Source organism: Mixophyes fleayi, chromosome 3, assembly GCF_038048845.1.
Source record: "Mixophyes fleayi isolate aMixFle1 chromosome 3, aMixFle1.hap1, whole genome shotgun sequence".
Classification (NCBI taxonomy): Eukaryota; Metazoa; Chordata; class Amphibia; order Anura; family Limnodynastidae; genus Mixophyes; species Mixophyes fleayi.
Genome location: NC_134404.1, coordinates 337,777,963 through 337,802,068, shown reverse-complemented (window position 1 = coordinate 337,802,068; position 24,106 = coordinate 337,777,963). Strand labels below are relative to the sequence as shown.

Genomic DNA, 24,106 nt, shown 5'->3' with positions numbered 1-24,106 from the left:
TTGATATTGGGTAGGATATTATTTGAAAATATTGACAGACATAATTGACTTTGTACGAATGAAATGATGATAAGGAAATTGCCACTTTTGCTAAATCATTTTATATTTCAATAAAGCGATGAGGTAATTTAATTAGATCATGTTAATCCCCAATGCTTGGCGACGTCCATTCAGGTGGTCACTGAGGTGACATCTCAGACATATCATTACAAGTATCTTGGGTATATACTATGCTAATTAAAACACCTTGCCCATAGCAACCAATCAGAATCTAGCTATCATTTTCTGGAATGTACTAGACAAATGATAGCTAGAATCTGATTGGTTGCTATGGGCAACATCTCCACTTTTCCTTTATAGAATGTTTGATAAATCTACCCCAAGGTGTTTTAATTATTATACATATTATAGTATATGAGAAATATGTATCTCATATATATCTGAACAGTAAGCAATTTCTCTGTTTGTAAGCAGTTTTTTAAGAATGTGATACCCATGACAAAGATCCTATCTGAATACAAACATTAAGAAAACATAACTTAAAGAAATGCGACGCTTATTACATTTCTATTGATTATTGAGTCATTTTGATTCCAAAAATCTATACTTCCAGTCCGCTGTCATTTGTCATAGAATAACGCTGTCACTGTGCAGAAATTAAAAGATGCCTGTAACCGCTCATGTATATAATGCAATTAAGACTTTATAAATTGTGTCATTTGAAAACTTATCAAATTTCATCTCCCTTGGATCAATATTATTATGGAATCTTTAATTGCAGAACTATTTTCTAATTGATTTATAAAGCATGGTGAATTAATTATGTCACACATGCTGAATTATAATGTGCTTTATTAAAACTGAAACGTCAATATGATGAAAGGAGGTATTTTGCAAACAAATATATAGCTGGGTCTAATTTTTGAAGCCCGTGTACATCGTCACATGCAAACAAAAGAAGAAAATACAAGTGTATGAAATGGACGTGTTTAGACTTTTATAGTTTCCAGACAATATTGTCTTTGTCAAAATATTTGTGGGTTGAACCAATTCTTACCGAGTGCAGTCTATCAACTAGCAACTTGTAACATCACTACCAGTGAGTGATTATCCAGTAGGGTGATTCGTTTTAGGGAAGGTGGGGGGCTGAAAATATTTTGAGGGTGCAAAATTGTGACTGCGAGAGGTATAAACTGAAATGAATTTTAAAATATAAGAGAATAGTTGTTCTCCAAAGTAAAGAAAGAAAAAAGAAGAATGAATGAAAAACCTAGTAAGGTTTAACCTTGATGTATTACCATGGTAAAGGCTGAAGACAATGAGTCATCCTTGGCGGGCGCTTGAGGATAAGCTAATAGGAGAAAGCCCCCTCCAATGTCACGCTTTCACCATTCTTGCCAACTTTTCCTCGTTGGCTTCAGGGAGATCCCAGGGGAGATGGGCGTGCCGGGGCGGGGCTTGATGAATCGCATCATTTTGGTCCTGCCCCCCTAAACTATTGACACAATTTTGGCCAATTACAGCAGGGGCGAGACTAAGATGACACAATATTTGCGACATTAAGCCCAACCCCTGCCACTTATCTATTGCGGGGGTGAGAACTGTGAGGTTGCCCTGCTCTCCAGGGAGGTCTCTCAGAAATGCGGGAGTAGGCAACTATGCGTTAAAGAAGAGCAGCTAATGAATCTCTAGAGACTGAAGTGTCTTTTGCATTTCTGTTCTCCATTACTGTAGTCATGTTGTCTTACCTGTCAGTCTTTGATTAAATCTTGGTCTCCATGAAAATGGCCACCTCCATAGGCATCAATACATGGACATAGGACACAATTTCTGAACTGTGTCATCGTGCCACAGATGGCGAAGCCAACCACGTCTTGTACTGGCTCAGCATCAGGGAGAATGCCAGACTCTTCAGGGAGTGAGGGAGATCACCCCTATTTCAGGGAGTCTCCCTGACAGTCAGGGAGAGTTGGCAAGTATGACTTTCACCCTCAGTAGCGCTCGTTCACGCCTCTGTTACTATATACAGTTCTGATTTTAATGAAAACAAAAGGAGTGACAAAGGTTACCTTGACCCTTTTAAAACGTCAAGGGCAGCTGAGTTTCAAAAATGCACAGTAGACCTTGGTTGGAGCGGGGTGAAAGAAGACGGATCTTAAATAACGACAAGCCTAACACTTATTTACTTAGTTTATGTCTAGTGGAAACAAAATAGATTACACACTGCACGCCCACAATAGATAGAGTCTTCTTATAGAGTGACCCATTACTTACAATACTGTACACATTGGTTAAACACAGAGCCGTAACTTAGAATTCTAGCGCCTGGGGCGAGAAAGACAAATGCCGCCCCCGCTAGCCCTAAATTTTAACCAAATGTACCTAAAATATTCCTAAATTGCTCCCCCTTCAACGCTGCGCCCTGGGCGGTTGCCCCTATCACACAGCCCTAGTTACGGCCCTGGTTAAACAGTGCCCATTGCTTACATACTGTGTAGGCAGCCCGTTTGTGGGCGGGACCAATATTCATGGGAAAGCAGCCTATCAATTCCCTAGGACATCACTGAGGTACGAGGCTCAAAGCGCCTCATGCTACAAGTTCCTACTGAATTTATAGGCTCCACATTGATGGCCGCCTCCTCTGTGCAGTTACAATTTAATACTGAAGAGGTGATGACATTACGGGAGATCTGGTTAATGTGCTCCCGCTTCGCTGCACTTGTCCTCCCTGTGTCTAAATGGCATTTCATATTACACTATCTGGCTTCCACAATGCTTAGTACGCAGGGCTGTCAGCCGGGTCCCAGGATGATCTTATAATAAATGTGACAGCCCTCCCGGGAATTACTGTGATAAATGGGCACACGAGCAGCGTTTAGAGAACTGAATTCTTCACATCGGTATCAGTTTGAACCGTGAGTTTCTGCCTTGTGAAATTTACATTTATTTGCAAGGATTATAATGAGTCGGTGATCACTGAGGTAAAAAGAAAAAAAATTACTAAAATAAATCAGTCCTGATTTTGTCTTACGGTTATGACATTTATTCTGATACTGCATATAATAGGCTCCAAGTGTCCCTGTTTTACTCTGAAATCCACCTATCCATCTTTCTGTGTCTCCTACAGATGGGTGACTAAAAAGCTTTGCACCTTGGGTGCAGTTTTGCGATATTGCCCGATCATGCAAATTTTCTTAGGCCACACCCTCTTCTTATCTTGCCACGCCCTCTTTTCCACCACATGACCTCCCTCTTTCACCTGCTGTTAACCAAGACTGTGATATCTATGGTTTAATATAAATAAATATATTTTAATCTAATTTCTTTTTTATTCCACGGTATAACAGGAGAGCCATAAATAAGCAACACATCAAAATAGTGGCACAACCACTCAGATCTCCGGCTATCATTGGTCCAATGGAGGAACCCGGGACTATACAGAAAGGTTCCTGCCCCACCATCATTACACACATTACAAATAAACGCTCTGAGCTTTCACATTTCTAAAAGGAAATCCCTGTGATGTCATCGTGTCATGTGACAGAGGTTTCCCTGCAAGACAGAAAGTCCCTGGTAGATGCATAGCAGACCGGAATCAGGCATCTCATGCAAAGCAATACTAATAGATTCATACAAAACAGTCATTGGGGCAGCACGGTTGCTCAGTGGTTAGTACTTCTGCCTTACAGCACTGGGGTCATGAGTTCAATTCGTGACCATGGCCTTATGTGTATGGAGTTTGTATGTTCTCCCTGTGTTCGAGTGGGTTTCCTCCGGGTGCTCCGGTTTCCTCCCACACTCCAAAAACATACTGGTTGGTTAATTGGCTGCTATCAAATGGACCCTAGTGTGTCTCTCTGTCTGTGTGTGTGTGCTAGTGAGTTTAGACTGTATGTGAATGAGTTCTCTGTACAGCGCTGCGGAATTAGTGGCGCTATATAAATAAATGGTGATGATGATGATGATGATTGTTGTACTACAGACTGTCAGATTCAATTTGCTATGCATCTATTAGTGTTGAAGATGGTCTCTTCTGCTAAAATTGGAAAATAGTAAAAGTGAGAATAACAAAAATCACATTATATGACCCATAACTACCTTAAATCTTGAGAAAAGTATTCTAAAATATTGTGGTCATTTTCTAGGGTTGCACTAATTGCCTAAAAATCACGACGAATCCAGAAAAAGCATTTTTTTTTGTGATATTTAGAAGAAAAATATATGCAATTCAATATGCTGCCAAAGGAAAGCCCTATATTGTCTGGGGGAAAATACACTATATGAACAAAAGTATTTGGCCTCAGCTGTTAATTATTGAATTGAAGTGTTTCAATCAGACCCTTTGACAGAGGGGTATAAAATCAAGCATCTAGCCATGTAGTCTCCATTTGTAAAAATTTGTAATACAAAATGGGTCGTTCTGAAGAGCTCAGTGACACCAAGCGTGGTACTGTGATAGGATGCCATCTTTGTAATAAGACAGTTCATGAAATTTCATCACTGTTGGATATTCCACGGTCAACTGTAAGTGATATTATTAGAAAGTGGAAGCATTTAGGAACAACAGCAACTCAGCCATGAACCGGAAGACCACATAAAATCACAGAGCGTGGTCAACGACTACTAAGGCGCATGGTGCGTAAAAGTCGCTCTGCTGATTCCATAGCTGAAGAGTTCCGAACTTCCACTGTCATTAATGTAAGCACAAAACTGTGCAGTGGGAGCTTAATGCAATGGGTTTCCATGGCCGAGCAGCTGCCTGCAAGCCTCACATCACCAAGACCCCAGCCAAGCGTCGGATGGAGTGGTGTAAATAACACCGATACTGGACTGTGGAGCAGTGGAAACATGTTCGTGCAGTGACGAATCACGCTTCTCTGTTTGGCAGTCAGATGGGCGAGTCTGGGTTTTGCGGATGCCAGGAGAACGTTACCTGTCTGACTGCATTATGACATCTGAGATGTTTGGTGGTGGAGGGATAATGGTATGGGGCTGTTTTTCAGGGTTTGGGCTAAGCCCCTTATCTCCAGTGAAGGGCAATCTTAATGATTCAGCATACCAAGTTATTTTGGACATTGCTATGCTTCCAACTTTGTGGCAATAGTTTGGGGTAGGCCCTTTTCTATTCCAACATGACTGTGCCCCACTGCACAAAGCAAGGACTACAAAGACATGGTTTGATGAGTCTGATGTGGAAGAACGTGACTGAACTGCACAGAGCCCTGACCTCAACCCCATCGAACACCTTTGGGATGAACTGGGATGGAGATTGTGAGCTAGGCCTCCTCGTCCAACATCAGTGCCTGACCTCATAAATGCTCTACAGAATGAATGGGCAGAAATTCCCACAGAAACAGTCCCAACATCTTGTGGAAAGCCTTCCAAGAAGAGTGGAAGCTGCTATCACTGCAAAAGGGGGACCAACTCCATATTAAAGTATATGTATTTAAATACAATGTCATTAAGGTCCCTGTTGGTATAATGGTCAAGCGTCCAAATACATTTCTCCATATAGTGTATATACCATGCTTATAATTAAAAAAAAGTTATTCCCAGCAAAACCAACACAGTACAGAAATGCAAAACACATTGTTCTGATGATTAAATTTCCTCTGGCCATGAAGGTGTTAAGTAGGGATACCTCATTTCTATTCTCATCAGAATAAAATACTGGCTGTCCCCATGCATTGGTTACTATTTATAGAAAAATAATAATACATGTGTTCTTAAATATTATTTCTTATTTTATACTGCACAAAATATTTTATATTCTTGTTTTATTTTGTTTAGCATACATAGCGGTTACTCAAATTTACTGAAACCAAGGTGACATTTGAGGATAATCTATCTGGCTGCCTAAGGGGTGTTACATTGTTAGAGGAAATATACAGTGTTTATCACACAGGACAATCACTGTGGACATAGCAGATGTTTACAAAGCAACGGACATTTATTGGAAAGCTCTATCTAAGAAAGCAGCTGACCTAGAGAAGCATTTTTCACCAGCAAACCAGGCAATCTATTAATCTCGAGCTGCTGGTAATGGAAAACTGGAATTAAAAACATGGCAGCGGGACGATGTATTGATACAGGTTAGTAAATAGTGTGTATAGAGTGTATAGAGAGAAAACGCTGACACAATGAATATTCTATTTTACGATATGATTGGAGGTCAGACTGGGCCGCAGATTAACTTTATGTGTCAGGGAGACAAACAGCACAAGCATACAGTAATGGTTTGGGATAAGTACATCATATAAGTCTACATTTAGTTGGCAGAATAGAGTACAGAGTTCAGAAAATATTCTCTCTTTCCCTCTCTGGTTTACGTAATCTCAAGTGCACAATATAATATAAAGGCTTAGTTTATTCAAGTGTTCTCTGCAAATCTGCATTTATATATCTGTTTAATCAGAGTAATCCAGCAATATACCTTATATAACTAATGTTGATATCTGGTGGATAGAGAGCATATTAATTAAAGCTGCATTCACCGGAAGGGTGTAATAATCATCCTACCCACCACTCAACTTACCTCAGCCCCAGGGCTGCTCAATGTAGCTGTTTTCCCCAGGGCTTCATTGTTTGCCTAACAGGCCCAGACAAAGCTCTAAGATGGTGCGGAGGAGTGTTTGGAGCCAAGGACTAATACAAACCCCCAAGCATAGAGTTTGTAGCTAATTGGCCTCAACCACACCCATATCGATGGCAATTTTAGAATGGTGAACGATAATGAGTCTCATGGCTAACCGGGAGTACAGTTCTAAACAACCACATGGCTTAATAGACCAGTAGGGCAGAGGAAAGCCGCAGGATCCTTGTTGACGTCCAATATCCTTACACGTCACTGTAGGGGATGCAGTATCCCATATGTCACTGTCAGCATAGAGTAGCCATACAATGATTTACATTAGGGTACAATACATAAGTCGGTTATATTTTGTCCGATAATTTGAGTAGTTGGAGGTCGATGGGAACAATACCTGAGATTTTTCGGCCACGTCTTTAAGGCTGCTACAAGGTACAAGGTTTAGGGTTGGCGCATCCTGTCCCCCTGTTTTCTGGGACTCAATGCATCTTTGTCTCTGTCTAATTATTCCTGATTTGGACAAGGATTCTGCCGGAATTCTGCGAAACAAATGGATCACGTCATCACCTGTGCTCAGATAAGGAACAATGAGGTTACTGCACGAAGATGGTTCCATACATATCACATTTAATGACTGTGTCAAGCAGTTGTCAACATTTTTTACTTGATATTTCTTCAAAATTAAAAACGTTCAATGTTTGAGAATGTGTCAGGATGATGTAACTGCGAGAAAACAACGCAATAATGACACACAGGAGTGGAGCTGGATGCATTTTGCGCTCCAAGCGTGTAATCTGTGGCTAAAAAGCAGACATACGTGTGTATATTGAGTCGCATATATCTCATAATAAGTCCAACTCAAAAACAACAATATTTCTGTAGATGCAACACTCCTTATCACCAAATTTTGATACATAAGGGACATTTCAAATTAGATTTTATTTCGTTACATTTTATTTGGAGTACTTTCACATTTATAAATAGCACTGCCACTATTATCTCTTGTGCATATGACATTGTTACATTATATTGTGTATGAATAGGGTAATGCAACTATCGCTTTTATAACTCCATGAAGCTGAATCTCTACGCTATTGTTGGGCGTAAGTATACACCCGACGCAGATTAGTGCTGTTTTCTCTGTCATATACGTGGGACTCAACATATGTACTTGCCTACAGGAGGTGACTCCATTAACCTCTCTTGTTGAAAAAGAACTGGGACAGTGGATGAAGCTCAGGGGTCATAAAATAGAGAACAAGACTGAACGTGACCTTATTCTTTGCCTGACAGAATTATTTGTTATAACTTGTAACACTTCTTAAACTTATGTTATAAAGCCTACGGATATGTTATTACAAGCAAATCTAGTATTGGTGCAATCTTCAGTGCAGAGGGGGCCATCCTGTGGGCTGTACTATCAATTTGGAACCAGAATGAGTTCTTTGAACCAGTGACACCACTAAGACATTGTCTGACTAATAGTCATAAGATCTGACTTGTATCCATGAGACATTGGTTCCTAGTGCATGGATACACCATATTCTCATGAATATTCCTTTGGTCTCTTACTAGGCTAATGGTATGTCGGTGCTATGTACATTTATTGACCTATGCATCTCTCAGCACTTATGTGCTGTTTTCCTGCGTAGTTTAATGTATTTATTTACTTTCCACGGTGGAAATGGCTGTTATGAATATATGACTTTCATGATTTGAGTTACAACATCACACTAATTTGACTTACACAGCATAGCAGCATCTGGTGGTAGAAAGCGGTACTGCAATTAAAACATCTAACTATAAATTGGAACCTTAGCAAGCCGAAGGGTTGTGCTCCCACAAAGCATCACGGCGTGTTACAGTAATGGTCACGTGACATCTGTAGCATGTAGCGTAAGCTCTAAATTCCACACTGAATTCTAAAACATTTATTTCAATAATAAAAATTGTTAAAAAAAACAAAACATTGTACATCAATTAAGGCCATACATAGAAATAAAGGCTGCCTATCTTACGTTTTGCCATTTTTGTGCATAAAAATAAAACATTTGATTTTGGAAAGCCAGGTGGTGCTGTGACTTTTGCATTAAGATCGGTAGCTGCTACTAAACACTGTTGATCATCAGCAAACATCAGCGGACTCTTCAACATAAAATCAATGTGAGTTTAATCAAAAGGACTTACTGAAGTTCCGGATAAACATTCTCCAAATACCACTTAAACGGTCGGCATTTTAAGCTCCTCCGCAGTGACAACCTCTTCTGGATGCTTCAGAGAGAAACAGACATAGATCCAATTATTCAGTGTTTAGCGAATGAGCAAGACACATCTACAGTGAATGTCTAAAGAAAAGTCTAATCATCGACACCAAAATATTATTATTATTAGTGGCCCCATATTCCATAGCGCTTTACAACTGGAAAGACACACAGCAGTAAAGCAATACTGGGTAATACATACAGACAGAGAGAGAGGTAAGAGGGCCCTGCTCGCCTTACAATCTATGGGACAATGGCTGTGAGATACATGAAGTCAGTGCTACATATTGTGTATTCGTCCACTCAGATTGCACAGGTAAAACTGCTTATTGGACTGTATGATCAGTCACACAGCAATGTTGGTCAGGAACGTGGCAAGAATCAGTTACCAGCAGGGTGACAGTGGGGCAACAGCAAGACATCGGGGTGTAAAAATCAAGGGGTAGTCTACAGAGGATAAACAAATGACTGAGCAGGGGAAACAGCAGCAACAGCAAACCACTGACAGATCAGGATAGCAGTAGCAGGAATCAGGCAAGCAATTTTCTGGGAGCAATTGCTTCAAGAGAGCAACTAACACTAGTTATATTGAAGGAAGTTGCACCTGGGAGCAATTTCTCATGAGCAATTGTCCAAGTAAAAGAACACTGGCGCAGTTATGAAGCGAAGATGGGCCCACAATTTCAGATTTATGAAGACTGTAGCTTGGCACAAAAGCAAAAATGGCAGCACTTGAGAGCAGATACAAATGCTCATTATTGTAAAAAGTAGAGAATGGTAAATGAGTCTAATTTATCTGCCAGAATGCTGAGATAATAGAGACGTTCCGGCAGATGTCTGGTGCCAGGTCAGGGGTGATGTTCATTATTATCATTGTAATAATGTTTCTAAAGACTTGTTGGAGATATATAAGGGAGAGAGCTGACACAGTTGCCAGGGTGAAACCAAGTTTGTTTGCTGATTGTTATCACAGTAATTGACTTGTGATGAAAAATATGTGATGTTATTTAGCATTACATGATACCCAGAAGACAGCTTAATTGGCTAAAATGCATAATAATATTACTACCGAGGCTCTATGCTAAACGTGCTGGGAGTGTGAAGGGGCTGCAAAGAGCAGATCCTGAATTATTTATTTATTGCCTGCTTGGATTTTAATTAGCAATATACAAATGGTTAAAATTCAGAGAGCGAGGAATCCGGCATCAATTTGCGTGGAGGAAAAATACATCAGTTGGTTCATTACATTTCACTCCATTAAATGGCAAATGAAATAGATTCAAATGCTACATTTCTTATTTTTAGTTAACACAAGAACATTTACTGGGGATGGAGCCAGTTCTGTGCATCATAAATTATTTTCTTTCCCTGACGGTGAAATGTCAGTCATTGCGGAGAGTCGGATTCATCTCTAGAACATTATCGTAAGAAAGTGCCAGACTCAACGTGGATCCGTCGCCTACACAAAGTGCAGGAAGCCCTTCTGTGGAATGAGCCATAGAAGGCCGGCTGTATAGACTTAGGCCGGGCAGATCGATTATGGCAGGAGGTTTGTCCCTATTTTTCCAGAAATGTTATTATATTTTACAGAAATCCGATGTTTCCGCTATTATGTTTTCCCAAATTTTACATCGATGGGGGTTTGACAGTATTTTGCAATTACTACATGTCTGATTGGCATCTCTGGGAGTTCTTTCTTAGTAAATGATGAAATGCGGTAATCAGACAAGCGCAAGTCACGTAGCAGCGCAGTTCTGCGGTTCTTGCGGTCTGCTATGACCGCCTTTACAGTTTTACAATTTTTTTACAGTTTGAACAAAATGATAATTTAGGAATATAAGCGGTATTAATTATTGTTACAATTCACACTTCTATTAGCGGCTTCTCATCATCTTTCCGCCTGATACACTTTTTTTTCAGGATACAACTGTTGCAAACGGCGAAGAAATAAATTGAATTGCAACATGTGAGGAACACCAGAAGCTGTTCTAAGACTCTTTAGGATATTGACTGTGTTTCCTGGATGCCCTCCAGACATGAGAATTAAAGTTGATGGAATATTTATCATCTCTTGGTAAATGTGTGTAATGCAGTAGATTGGGTCATTGATCATATATAATGCAGTGTTATAGGGAAACGTGCCTTGAATATAGATGGGCGTTCCACCTGAAATATTTATCAAAGCAAATTACCAGTTGATAAGGGTACGCTCAATGTGCCAATGGAAAGCAGAATACAAAATAAAAGTTTGTTAATCTAGACCAGGGATCGGCAACCCTCAGCACTCGTACAAGCCGTGGCACCAGCCATTTTTTCTGGCGCGCTTGATCTCTGGAGCGGCTTCACTAAAGCAGATGAAGATGGCCAAAACGGAGCTGCTGTTTATGTTCAGCTGAGTTCCACTGTGGAACTAAAGATGTTTGTGCTGACTCCAGAGGTCAGTAGAACATAAGGAATCAGCTGCCCACCTACTGTATGTTTTACATTGAACTGGGGGCACAACTATGTGGTATAAAATGTTCTGGAGGCACTACTGTGTGGTATAATATGAATTAGGGACACTACTGTATGGTATAATATGAATTATGGACACTACTGTGTGATATAATATTATATGAGGGCACTACTGTGTGGTATAATATGATGTGGGGGCACTACTGTGTGGTATAATATTATATGGGGGCACTACTGTGTGGTATAAAATGATATGAGGGCACTACTGTGTGGTATAATATTACATGAGGACACTACTGTGTGGTATAATATGAATTATGGACACTACTGTGTGGTATAATATGATCTGGGGGCACTACTGTGTGGTATAATGTGATCTGAGGGCACTACTGTGTGGTATAATATGATCTGGGGGCATAACTGTGTGGTATAATATGATCTGGGGGCACTACTGTGTGGTATAATATTATATGGGGACACTACTGTGTGGTATAATTTGATATGAGGGCACTACTGTGTGGTATAATATGATATGAGGGCACTACTGTGTGGTATAATATGATCTGGGGGCACTACTGTGTGGTATAATATAAGCTGGGGTCACTACTGTGTGGTATAATATAAGCTGGGGTCACTACTGTGTGGTATAATATGAACATTTATTTGTTGCGTCCTATTACTATTGATATCATGTTATTAGAATGATAAAACAAGAAATAATTAGAGCTCTAAGCTGATAGAAGAAGGCTGCCGACTCCTGATCATTATCAGGACATAGAGTAATGTGGGATCATTGGTATATTACTGTAAACTATATAGAAATAAAACAACCCCAAAACCCCCCTAAAAAAGACAGAAAAGAGCAAACATAAAAAGGCCGATTAGATGGTAGATTCTATGCGTATGTTTCTGTGTGAGCTCTAACTGGGGTGAGGGTCTTACAGCTTATTATTATACATCTGGGGAGAGGGTCTTACAGCTTATTATTATACATCTGGGGAGAGGGTCTTACAGCTTATTATTATACATCTGGGGTGAGGGTCTTACAGCTTATTATTATACATCTGAGGAGAGGGTCTTACAGCTTATAATTATACATCTGGGGAGAGGGTCTTACAGCTTATTATTATACATCTGGGGTGAGGGTCTTACAGCTTATTATTATACATCTGGGGAGAGGGTCTTACAGCTTATTATTATACATCTGGGGAGAGGGTCTTACAGCTTATAATTATACATCTGGGGTGAGGGTCTTACAGCTTATTATTATACATCTGGGGTGAGGGTCTTACAACTTATTATTATACATCTGGGGTGAGGGTCTTACAGCTTATTATTATACATCTGGGGGGAGGGTCTTACAACTTATTATTATACATCTGGGGTGGGGGTCTTACAGCTTATTATTATACATCTGGGGTGGGGGTCTTACATTTTATTATTATACATCTGGGATGAGGGTCTTACAGCTTATTATTATACACCTGGGGTGAGGGTCTTACAGCTTATTACTATACATCTGGGGTGAGGGTCTTAGAAATTATTATTATACATCTGGGGTGAGGGTCTTAGAACTTATTATTATACATCTGGGGAGAGGGTCTTACAGCTTATTATTATACATCTGGGGTGAGGGTCTTACAGCTTATTATTATACATCTGGGGCGAGGGTCTTACCTCCCCTTTAAAGATGAGTTTGATAATACTATACCTCAATGTCTAATTAGTAGGCCAGATTCATTAACCAAAATAGGGCAAAAAAAAAGGATTACATCTTATCCTGGACAAACCATGTCACAATACAAGGGGAGCAAATTAGTTTATTATTTTGCACATAAGATAAATACTGGCTGTTTTTTCATGTAGCACACAAATACTTGATAGCTTTATTTTTACACTGACATTTAAAGTTGATCTAGAACATGTCCTACCCAGGGCCCTCTTATCAACATTTTGGGCCCCCGGGCAAAGCAGTGCACCGGGGCCCCTATATATATATATATATATATATATATATATATATATATATATATATATATAAAAATATTATATATATGGGCCCTGCAGCCCAAGGGGGCCCGTTGGAGGCAGCAAAAAAAAAAAAAAAACTGAAAAAAAAGAAGAAAATACTTACCTTGCGGTCAGCTGGCGGTCCGGCTCCCTCCATGGTCTCCTCCTCCGTCGCGCTCCGCAATGGATGTCGGGCGGGCGTTATGATGTCACGCCCGACATGCACTGCGAGCGCGACAGAGGAGGAGACCAGGGAGGGAGCCGGATCGCCAGCTGACCGCAAGGTAAGTATTTTCTTCTTTTTTTTCAGGGTTTTTTTTTTTTGCTGCCTCCGACGGGCCCCCTTGGGCTGCAGGGCCCCCGGGCCCTACCACAACTATAAATCTGGCATCACATTTTAAATTTACCTCCCCCTTCAATGCAACATGGTTTTGCCCAGGTGCAAAGTTACTCATTTTTTTTTTTTGCTTTACTTTCCTTAATGAATCAGGCCCATTAAGTTTAGAGTAATCATTTTATAATGTCTTAGGGTGGTAAAGCAAGCTACTGAGGGTAGGTTAGGGGTAGCCTCTTTATTAAAAGTTACTTCATTATGGAAGTTCTTGCAATCTTAACCATGGGTCCCGTGCAGAGGCGGGCTGGCCCGGGGAACAGCGCCCCCCCCGGGCCGCTCAGTCTTACCGCCATTAGGGCCGGGGGGGTAGGCTGGCCGGCCGCCCCCCGGATGCAATATACACATTTTCACCGGCGGCAGCATCTCATGACACGGGATGCGGCTGCGTCAGTGCACAGACGGCCGCATCACATGACAAGCGATGTGGCCGCGTCATTGATGACGCGGCCACATCGCTTGTCATGTGATGCGGCCGTCTGTGCACTGACGCAGCCGCATCCCGTGTCATGAGATGCGGCCGCCTGTGCGCCCCCCGGGCTGTCATATCCCAGCCCGCGCCTGGTCCCGTGAGGTCTCGAACCCCCCCCCCCCCACCCCCCCCCGTCCCTGTAAACATGTGATATCCCCCTGTGGAGCAGTCCTGATTATAATAAAATACTGAAGAATGGGGTTTATGTGTTCTGATGAACTTTGTGTAGATATATACCATGAAAGTGTTTCAGATTACAAACTGGGGATTATGCGGGGGGGGGGGAGTCAGTTCTCCTCCGGAACGGTCTTGAACGCACTCCGCCTCCATGTATCATCATAGATTTCCGCCGAAAAATCAGCGATGTTTGGGCACCTCCATAGTAACGAAAAATGAGCACCGCCGGACAACACTGTGATTTCCAGCGGCACATCGTGGGGATTTGGATTTCTCCTGAGACTGTCAGTGAGTAACCAGCGACACAAGTATAATAAAAAATATTTCCCTGTCAGACGTTATTATAAGGTATTTAGGGCCAAACGCACACACTCCATTAATTCTAATGTAGATATGAGGAGTAAGTGAGTTAGAGTTTATAGATACCTTCAATACAGATGTAATTCACAGATAATTGGCCTCTCTGTCTAATTTATGAATACGGGCAATCTGCCTGACTCTATTACCTATAAGCAATTTGCACAATTAAATCACCTAATGTGGTAAATAGCAGCTGCTTGTCTGTGAATGAACCCGTCCAGAGTGCACTTTGTGGATTGGGCTGAGCACTAGATTCAGAAACCGGGACGTAGACAAAATATGATTGTGTATTTTGTGCTGCGGAGCAGATATAAAGTGGAATAACGCACAACTATAGCCCAGCGCAGAGATTTCGCTCCGTATCTCAATGAATATGCATTAGGAGTATTTTGTTTTACCAGGAGATTACAGTTTCCTATTTCCATCCCATGCACTGGCGGGGGGATACGTACTCTCCGTAGGGTCTCCCTTGAGCTGCCGGCCGTGCTGCATAGTAATGGTTTTTGAAGTCATCCATCCATACCTCAGCCGTGCGCTTGGTGTTTCTGAAGGGTGACAGGGAAAAGCATTGGAGTTATCAGTTATGTTTACCTTGCAATGCTCGATTCCTTGTTGCAGGAGCAGATAGCTCTTGTGTGCGCAGGTGGAAACATGGCAGGAATACTATATTTCACCTGCTTCCCTGCAACATTTACAATCCCTCTAATATGTTTCAGATGCTGATAAGTGAATGCTATTTGCTGACGCAAAGCATCTTAAATATAAACAGAATGTTTTATAGCAGACTGTGTCACTTCATACTGGGCTAAATATATGATTAAAGTTCACCCCCCATACTCACTTGTATCTGACGTTTGGCAGCCATTTTGTCGACTGTTCCAATAGTCAAACTTTCTAAAAAGGAAAAGTTGAGGCGTCACCCATAGCAACCAATCAGATTCTAGCTATCATTTTGTAGAATGTACTAGAGAAATTATAGCTAGAATCTGATTGGTTGCTATGGGCGACGCCTTCTCTTTTCCTTTTTAAAAGGTTTGATAAGTGTACCCCTAGGAACTAGTGATATGGCTGAGGCATGAGGTAAAAGTAACCTGTGCCTCAGTAACGTCCCTAGTTATTAATGAACCGATAGGCCGAATATTAATTCTGCTCACAAAATGGCTGCCTCAACCGTGCGAAGGTGACAGACAGACTTTAGAGGTTTGCACCTCAGCAAATGTATTAAACTACACAGTGTAATGCATAAAAGTCACATTATAGACAGAACCCTATAACATCAGGAATACATTTCAACAATATTGTAGCTATGAATGTCACCGGCTATTCAGAAAACATGCTGCAAAATTAAACTGCTTATATCTAGATAATAAAAGGAGAATTATTGTGAAATATAAAATACAATGTGGTGTGGGCGTTGATAAAGATCACCTGCCATATAAACACAAAGGAAGTAGCCTCTGTGTGGGATATTTCTAAGAACGCAGCCAATCATTGGCCAATTACTTCATGAATATTGCTCACAAAGTACTTCAGTGATGTCAGAGGCTTCTAGCGAACCGCTGGCATCACTGAACTATTTGAAGCATCTGATTGGCTGCATTCCCGTTCAGCCCCCAAAATGGCCCCTCCATTGTGTGATATTTTTTTTAATTGATCTTTAATAAACATAAAAAGTCAATAATGCAAATGATCCAGGTTGTTTTCTTAAAAAACCTCTCATGTTCAAGATCCTTTAAGATTCAGGACATTGCTTTGTGAGTTTTGGGATTTGGCTACTGTGACCTCACAAACACCATCTTGAGAGATACAGATCACTGAGTCAAATAATAATTGTACATATCTCTGGTTGCTGCACTGATTTATTCATGCGACATCTAGCGGAATTCCTATATTACAGCTTGGCACTGGATGAAGACTGCCTCTAGTAAAGTAGCATTTTAGCACCCTCCTCCCCCAGGTCACACTGAAGGGGTACTCCTCGGAACGTTCTGCTAGGCACACAAACAACACAGCAGACAGGACAGAAGATGAGAACCAGAGGAGCTTGGTATACCCTAGAACCTGATTTAGAGGATGACGCACTCAATCCTTCACTTGGAATGAAGCCTAGATAGATGCTTTCCTCATCAACAAATCAACAAGTGAAAATCCAACCTGAGGCCACCTCTTGAGAAAAAAATGGGGTTCCTTGGTGTTTTCTTTTATTTTAACAGCAAAAACCACTATATTATTTATTTACTGCTGAGGGGTAATGTCATACTTGCCATGTCAGGGAGACTCCCTGAAATAGGGGTGATCTCCCTCACTCCCTGAAGAGTCCGGCATTCTCCCTGATGCTGAGCCAATACAAGACGTGGTTGGCTTCACCATCTGTGGCATGATGACACACTTAAGAAATTGTGTCCTATGTCCATGTATTGATGCCTATGGAGGTGGCCATTTTCATGGAGACCAAGATTTAATCAAAGACTGACAGGTAAGACAACATGACTTCAGTATTGGAGGCAGAAATGTAAAAGACACTCCAGTCTCTAGAGATTTGTTAGCTGCTCTTCTTTAACGCATAGTTGCCTACTCTCCCGGAATGTCCAGGAGACTCCCGCATTTCTGGGAGACCTCAGGGCAGGGCAGGTTCTCCCCCGCAATAGCTAAGTGGCGGGGGGCAGGGCAAATATTGCGTCATCCTAGCCCCACCCCATGCTGTAATTGGCCAAAATTGCGACAATCGTATAAGGGGTGGGGTCAAAATGATACAATTCATAAAGCCCCGCCCCCGCACGCCCACCTCCCCCAGGAGCTCCCTGAAGCCAACAAGGAAAAGTTGGAAAGTATGGGTAATACGGTGATTAGTATTGTGTGTTTTGGCAAAAATTGTCTGCCAAAAATGTGTCTGTGGAGTCTCCCTTTACTGTCGTTGAATGTGCTTCTCCTATTATTGGTCCTAACATACAGTCAGTCAAGTATCTGGTCAGGAAACTCCACAGAGGAGCCATATTGGAGACTATAGAGTATTGGAGATGGTACACAAACGGTTGACATATAGATTAAACCAATAGAGGAAAATGGGTGAGAAGCTCTCCTTGATCTGCGATCAAGTCCTCTCTTCTTACAATTTCAGCTACTCTGCAACGCAGAGCTCTACATGTCAATAAAATTGCAATTTCAATCAATATCCGAAAGAAAATGAATGTATTTTAGATAGAACACCCACTTTCGAAGCTTTGAAAAAGTATCGTAATCGAAGACGAAACGTGTCAGAAGATAATAAAGACACAACCTTTTGTTCCGGTGTCAGTAAACGTGCCGGCCGTCTCCATGACGACCGGGGCGTCACTTCCGGTTTCTCGGGCCCGACCGTTGCCACGGCAACGGCCGGACGCCGAGTGTAGCAAGCGATGCGCCCCGGCAAGTGAGGCAGCCGGGCGCATGCGCTTGGATAGCCTGCGGGCTAATTAAGTTTGGTAGCACACCTGGGATGCATTTCAGGGCTAAGCCCTGATTGGCCAAAGTCTGTATATAAGGCAGGGAGGGCTTAGCCTCCCTGCCGGTTATAGCGTCCAGTTACCTGTTAGCCTAACCTGCTCCTGCTCCTGCCTTGTATTGGTGAAAACCTGTTGGACTGATTCCCTGTGTATGACCCCTTGCCTGGATTTGGACCCTGTCTGTGTTTCTCGTGACCCTGACCTCTGGCTTGTTTACCAACCTCCCTGTCTGCTCGTGACCCTTGACCTCGGCTTGTTTATTGGAATTGCTACCTGCTGCCGGCCCTTGACCTCTGCTTGGACTTAACTCCGCTTGCCTGGGTTCTCCCCAGCCGGTACACACTTCACGACCCTCTGTCAGTCTGCAGCCCAGTCTGTCCCCACCATCAGGGGCTCCAGTGAACACCTGACTGGCAGAGTAGACCCCAGGTTATGTTGTGCCGGTTGGAGGGGTTCCTAACACCTTTGGACAGAACGTTTTAACTGCAAGCTGTATAAATTAAAGCTCAAAAGGTCCAACTATATCCATCATAAGAGTGAGTGATTTCCTCCTCGTATAGGGTGGCCACCAGAGTACAAATTGAACATATAGGGACTGCTAATTCTTGCCCTCATTAAGGTATTGGAGGAATACTCAATAGTGGCTATCGTTGGAATCACGAGTGAGAATCCTCCCAGGGAGAGTGCTAATCAAATGTTGTTAGATATAAGATTTCTTAAACATGGAAGTAACATAGTAACATAGTTGATGAGATTGAAAAAAGACACTAGTCCATCAAGTTCAGCCTATTTTGGATCTCCTGCGATCTCTCACTTATATTTGTAATTGATCCAGAGTAAGCAACTGACAATCTGTTTCAGTTGTGAAAATCCCCCAGACCCAATATTGCAGTCCTATTTTTACCCTATATCCACTACTATCCTTCATTTTAATTACCCGTCGTATCCCTGGATACACTTTTCTGCAAAAAAATTGTCTAACCCTTTCTTAAACATATCTATTGAATCTGCCATCACAACCTTCCCTGGCAGTGAATTCCACATCTTGACTGCCCTTACTGTAAAGAACCCCTTCCTTTGCTGGTTGTGAAATTTCCTCTCCTCTAACCTTATGGGGTGACCGCGTGTCCTGTGTATAGTCCTTGGGGTAAAAAGTTCCCATGAAAGTTCTCTGTATTGACCCTTAAAAGTACTTCTGGCTACCTTTGATACGTCTGGAACCCACTCTAGAACCCACATCAGGTTTGTGGCTTTTCCTATTTTGAGGAATAGGCAACATCCCCTAGTTAACTATTGCCGAGTGCTTCAATTTTAATTGCAGACTACTGTGCACTGTTTGGACTCTGACTGAGCCCCTCCCTAATTATAAGCCCTGCGCTAGTCCTTTTAAGTTGATATCTTAAAAATATATGTAAGTCATAATCGGATGCGTCTCTAAGGGGCTTGGTTGACTTGCATACGTACCCCTTACTGTACTGAACGTACATGTCAACGCACCTAACTCGCCTCTCCAAGTTCAAGGAGCCTCAAATGCATGAGTGCAACTCAAACTACAGGCACACGTTCTGCAACAAATTTTAAGTCACATTTTTACAAATTTTATACAAGTTAACTTGCGCCTATTTTGGAGCCAGGCCCTCTACGTTTAATTTACTTGATATACAAGATGTATTTATAGGCAAGAGTGTCATATTTTAATGGAAACCATTTCATTTTCTGCAGCATATGTTGATCAGTGAAAGACAGAAGAGCTGCGTTGAAAAGCACACAGGAGAACGTTGCGTGAGATATGGAAGCAAGAATGTAAATGAGTATTTCTTCATTAAGTATGCACCTGCTGTTCACTTCTCAAGAATTAATTAGTGCTGGATGCAGTAAAATCGCAGAGCCCTTCCTTTGGTGCATCTCACCATCTAGGGAAGATGTCTATTTCAGCATTAATAATACGGGGGCCTGCTAATCCCGACCTCCGCAGGTGGGCCTGAGCAGATCGTTATGGATGATGAATGAACACGATCAAAAAAAAAGTTGCCGTCTATATTTCTTGTCTCTAGTTGCCGGGATAATTTTATAGTCTAAGTCAGTGCTGTGAAATCGTTTCCTGTTAAAGCTGACTTGTCAACTATACATAGCGGAGGCAGCCATTTTGTGGGCTGAACCAATATTTAGCCCATTATTTTAATAGGAACTAACGACATTACTGAAACACGAGGCAATTAGTGCTAAGGGTTACTAAGAGTCACAGAGGGTTGTAATGGAAACGATATTATCTTCGTTAAAGAGGACCTGTCACCTAGAAGGTGGAGGCTTCCATCTTGTGGGTTGTACAAATATGCGGCCAATCACTTTGTAACCAGAATCAATGAAATGAACCAAAAACAAACGCTGAGGCAGTGCTTGAATAAGAGTCATGAGACACCACTTATATTCATGAGGTAATGATTCCTAGTAGTAGATCATTTATGTTCTAATGGATATTGGTTCAGCTCACAAAATGGCCGCCGATACAGAGCGCAGTTGACTTGTCTTCTTTAATGTCTATATTCATGGAATAAAGACACATGATTAAAACACTGTAAAGAGGAAGTGTCACGTATATATTTTTTTCCCCATCTTCATGTAGAAGGGTACAAGTGCCACCTTACCTGAAACAAACCCCTGAAATTCAAATACTCCATTCACCATTGCCCAGAAAACGTTGCACTAAGTAGAGTCCATCTTGCTGCAACATAGCTCACACATGTCCCGTTATGGACGGGACAGTCCCGATATGAGGGCTATGTCCCACCTTCCCGATCAGGACATCCTTGTGCCATCAGGGGGAAGGCTGGTATGTACACTGTAATGATTCACCCTAGCTGTGATATCACCTGCAGCTCCGTATAAATTGGGTCACGGGTGTGATGTCCACTCAATCAGGTTAATCCATCTAATGGGACTGGCTCCACCCACTGGAGGTAAATTTATCAAGCTGCTGGTTTGAATAAGTGGAGGTGTTGCCTATAGCAACCAATCAGATTCTAGCTGTTATTTTGTAGAATGTACTAAATAAATGATAACTAGAACCTAATTGGTTGCTATAGGCAACATCTCCATCAGCCTCCCAATCAGGGACACACAATCTGCCTCACAATCAGGGACACACCATCCGCCTCACAATCAGGGACACACCATCCGACTCACAATCAGGGGTACGCCATCCACCTCACAATCAGGGACACGCCGTCAGCCTCACAATCAGGTGCACGCCATCCACCTCACAATCAGGTGCACACCATCCGCCTCACAATCAGGTGGATGCCATCCACCTCACAATCAGGGACACGCCATCCACCTCACAATCAGGTGCACGCCATTCACCTCACAATCAAGGGCACGCCATCCACCTCACAATCAGGTGCACGCCATCCACCTCACAATCAGGGACACGCCATCCACCTCACAATCAGGTGCACACCATCCGACTCACAATCAGGGGCACGCCATCCACCTCACAATCAGGGACACGCCATCCACCTCACAATTAGGTGCACACCATCCGACTCACAATCAGGGGCACGCCATCCACCTCACAATCAGGGACACGCCATCCACCTCACAATCAGGTGCACACCATCCGACTCACAATCAGGGGTACCCCATCCGCCTCACAATCAGGGACACGCCATCCACCTCACAATCAGGGACACGCCATCCACCTCACAATCAGGTGCACACCATCCGACTCACAATCAGGGACACGCCATCCACCTCACAATCAGGGACACGCCATCCACCTCACAATCAGGGACACGCCATCCACCTCACAATCAGGGACACGCCGTCAGCCTCACAATCAGGGACACGCCGTCAGCCTCACAATCAGGTGCACACCATCCGACTCATAATCATGGACATACTAGATGCAAACCAGTGATATATTTTAATTAGTTGACTAGCTGCACGCTCATGAACACTGTTCTGTTATACTGTATGTAGGTAACAGGTGCACTTTAAAATGAGAGTAAGACCCCTGCTTGTTGGTGCACTATTGAAAAGTAAAATAAAACTGTATACTGTTTATACCATGTTGTAGTTTGTGTTATTGCTGACACCACTAATTACACCACTAAATATACTGCATTCAACAGAGGAAGAAGTGACATTAACAGCCCATTATAAAGTACTGCAGGAAAATAGAATAATAATAATAATAAATATAAAAAGAAGAAGAAAACGTGTACATGTAAAATAAATTGCAGAGTTCTCTTCTGTTTTACAGAACTATTTTGTAAATCAGATGTAAGATGCTCTCAGAGAAAGGAATAAACAGGTCCTATCCGTGTTACTCTCAGCTGTCCATCTGTATTCAGTGACCATAGAAATAATGAATGGTAAAATGCAATAATGATAACCTACACCCATGACTAATATGTTCAGCTTTTAATCCAATTTTTGGTTGCTTTTCACTGCACTCTTTATTATAAGGCTTTTTGCCGCCATATATTTCCATAGTCACTCATTAAAGAGTATTAAACGTCCTACATGGTTGTTGTCAGTATATTTATTTGCAGCTAGCGACCATGGCATGAGGCTATTCCTATCTTATAATGTATTTCTTATATTGCTCTGTTCTAGCACCCCTTGGGCAAGATTTACTAAACTGCGGGTTTGAAAAAGTGGAGATGTTGCCTATAGCAACCAATCAGATTCTAGCTGTCATTTATTTAGTGCATTCTACAAAGTGACAGCTAGAATCTGATTGGTTGCTACAGGCAACATCTCCAATTTTTCAAACCCGCAGTTTAGTAAATATACCCCTTGTGTAGAAGAGCTAATTACTGTTTATGCCACAAAGGAAAATGGCTCCTTTACGGGTGTTTCTATGTCTGTCCTATCAGTAATATTGTAACATGCTGATCAGGTGAGAACCAAGGTACAATGAGTATGATTGTACTATGGCGTTACAACTGATAGTAAATTTACTGACCTTATATAGACTTTCTCCCAACAAAATCCCTCATTTCCAGGCTATAAATCACTTTATGATCTCTAGTTTACTGCTTTCACTTTCTGATACACTTTAGAATGATAGAGAATGATTGCCCATCGGTAAATATCTAAGTAAAACCATGTTCAGGTAACCTCGCTCAGGGGTGTAAATCTACAATATACAGGTGCAGAGGGGATTTTATGTTTGTGCTATTCAATGGTAAATCCTCTTTAAAGGAACACTAACCTGAACAATAAATGTGGAAGCATAAGCTAGATATAGGGGGAGATCCAATTCGGCGTGAAGAGTCTCCGAAACGTCCGCCGGAGACAACTTGCAACGATGTTACAGCTGAAATCGTCGCTCATTTAACCTCCCACCCCATAGAGGTGTGAGCAGAGATTCCTACTGTACCCCCACATGGGGGTAGACTTGTCAAACATTCTAAAAAGGAAAAGTGTAGGTGTTGCCCATGGAAACCAGATTCTAGCTATCGTCTTCTAGAATGTAGTAGATAAACAATAGCTAGAATCTGATTGGTTGCTATGGGCAACATTACTTTTCCATTGTAGAGGGTTTGATAAATCTGCCCCATAGTATTCTCTGTGCAGTTTATCAGCTAAGGATTTTGTGTTTACCCCCTTTTTACTTGCTCTATGTAATATATTCGATATTAGACCACATCTCAAGCTATTGTATTGAAATCTACATACTTGCCCATGTTCATTACCTAAATATATGATTTCTAAATTCACCTTTCACTATTTCCATTATATAATTACAAAATGAAAAGAAAAAAAATACAGGGTTAGAGCTCACGGGATGGCAGATATGATCTAACGCAACATATTTAACCCTGGTCTTGTGATGTTATTGATTTCCATCTTGTAGCTTAGTCATTTTCTTGCAGTTTTCTAGATGTTGTTGCTTCTTAATTA

At 41.7% G+C, this 24,106-nt stretch overlaps 1 protein-coding gene across 2 annotated transcripts in view; it reads right to left on the bottom strand.

Annotated features, from left to right (window-relative positions):
* Positions 1–24,106, bottom strand: part of GALNT14 (polypeptide N-acetylgalactosaminyltransferase 14) — a 378,447-nt gene that overhangs the window by 5,421 nt on the left and 348,920 nt on the right. For both annotated transcript variants that reach the window (XM_075204367.1, XM_075204366.1), the window contains exons 11-13: positions 15,167–15,259; positions 8,777–8,860; positions 6,984–7,128 (exon numbers count right to left, since the gene is read on the bottom strand). In XM_075204367.1, coding sequence (XP_075060468.1) covers positions 6,984–7,128; positions 8,777–8,860; positions 15,167–15,259 — 322 coding nt within the window. The remainder of the gene's footprint in view (positions 1–6,983; positions 7,129–8,776; positions 8,861–15,166; positions 15,260–24,106) is intronic.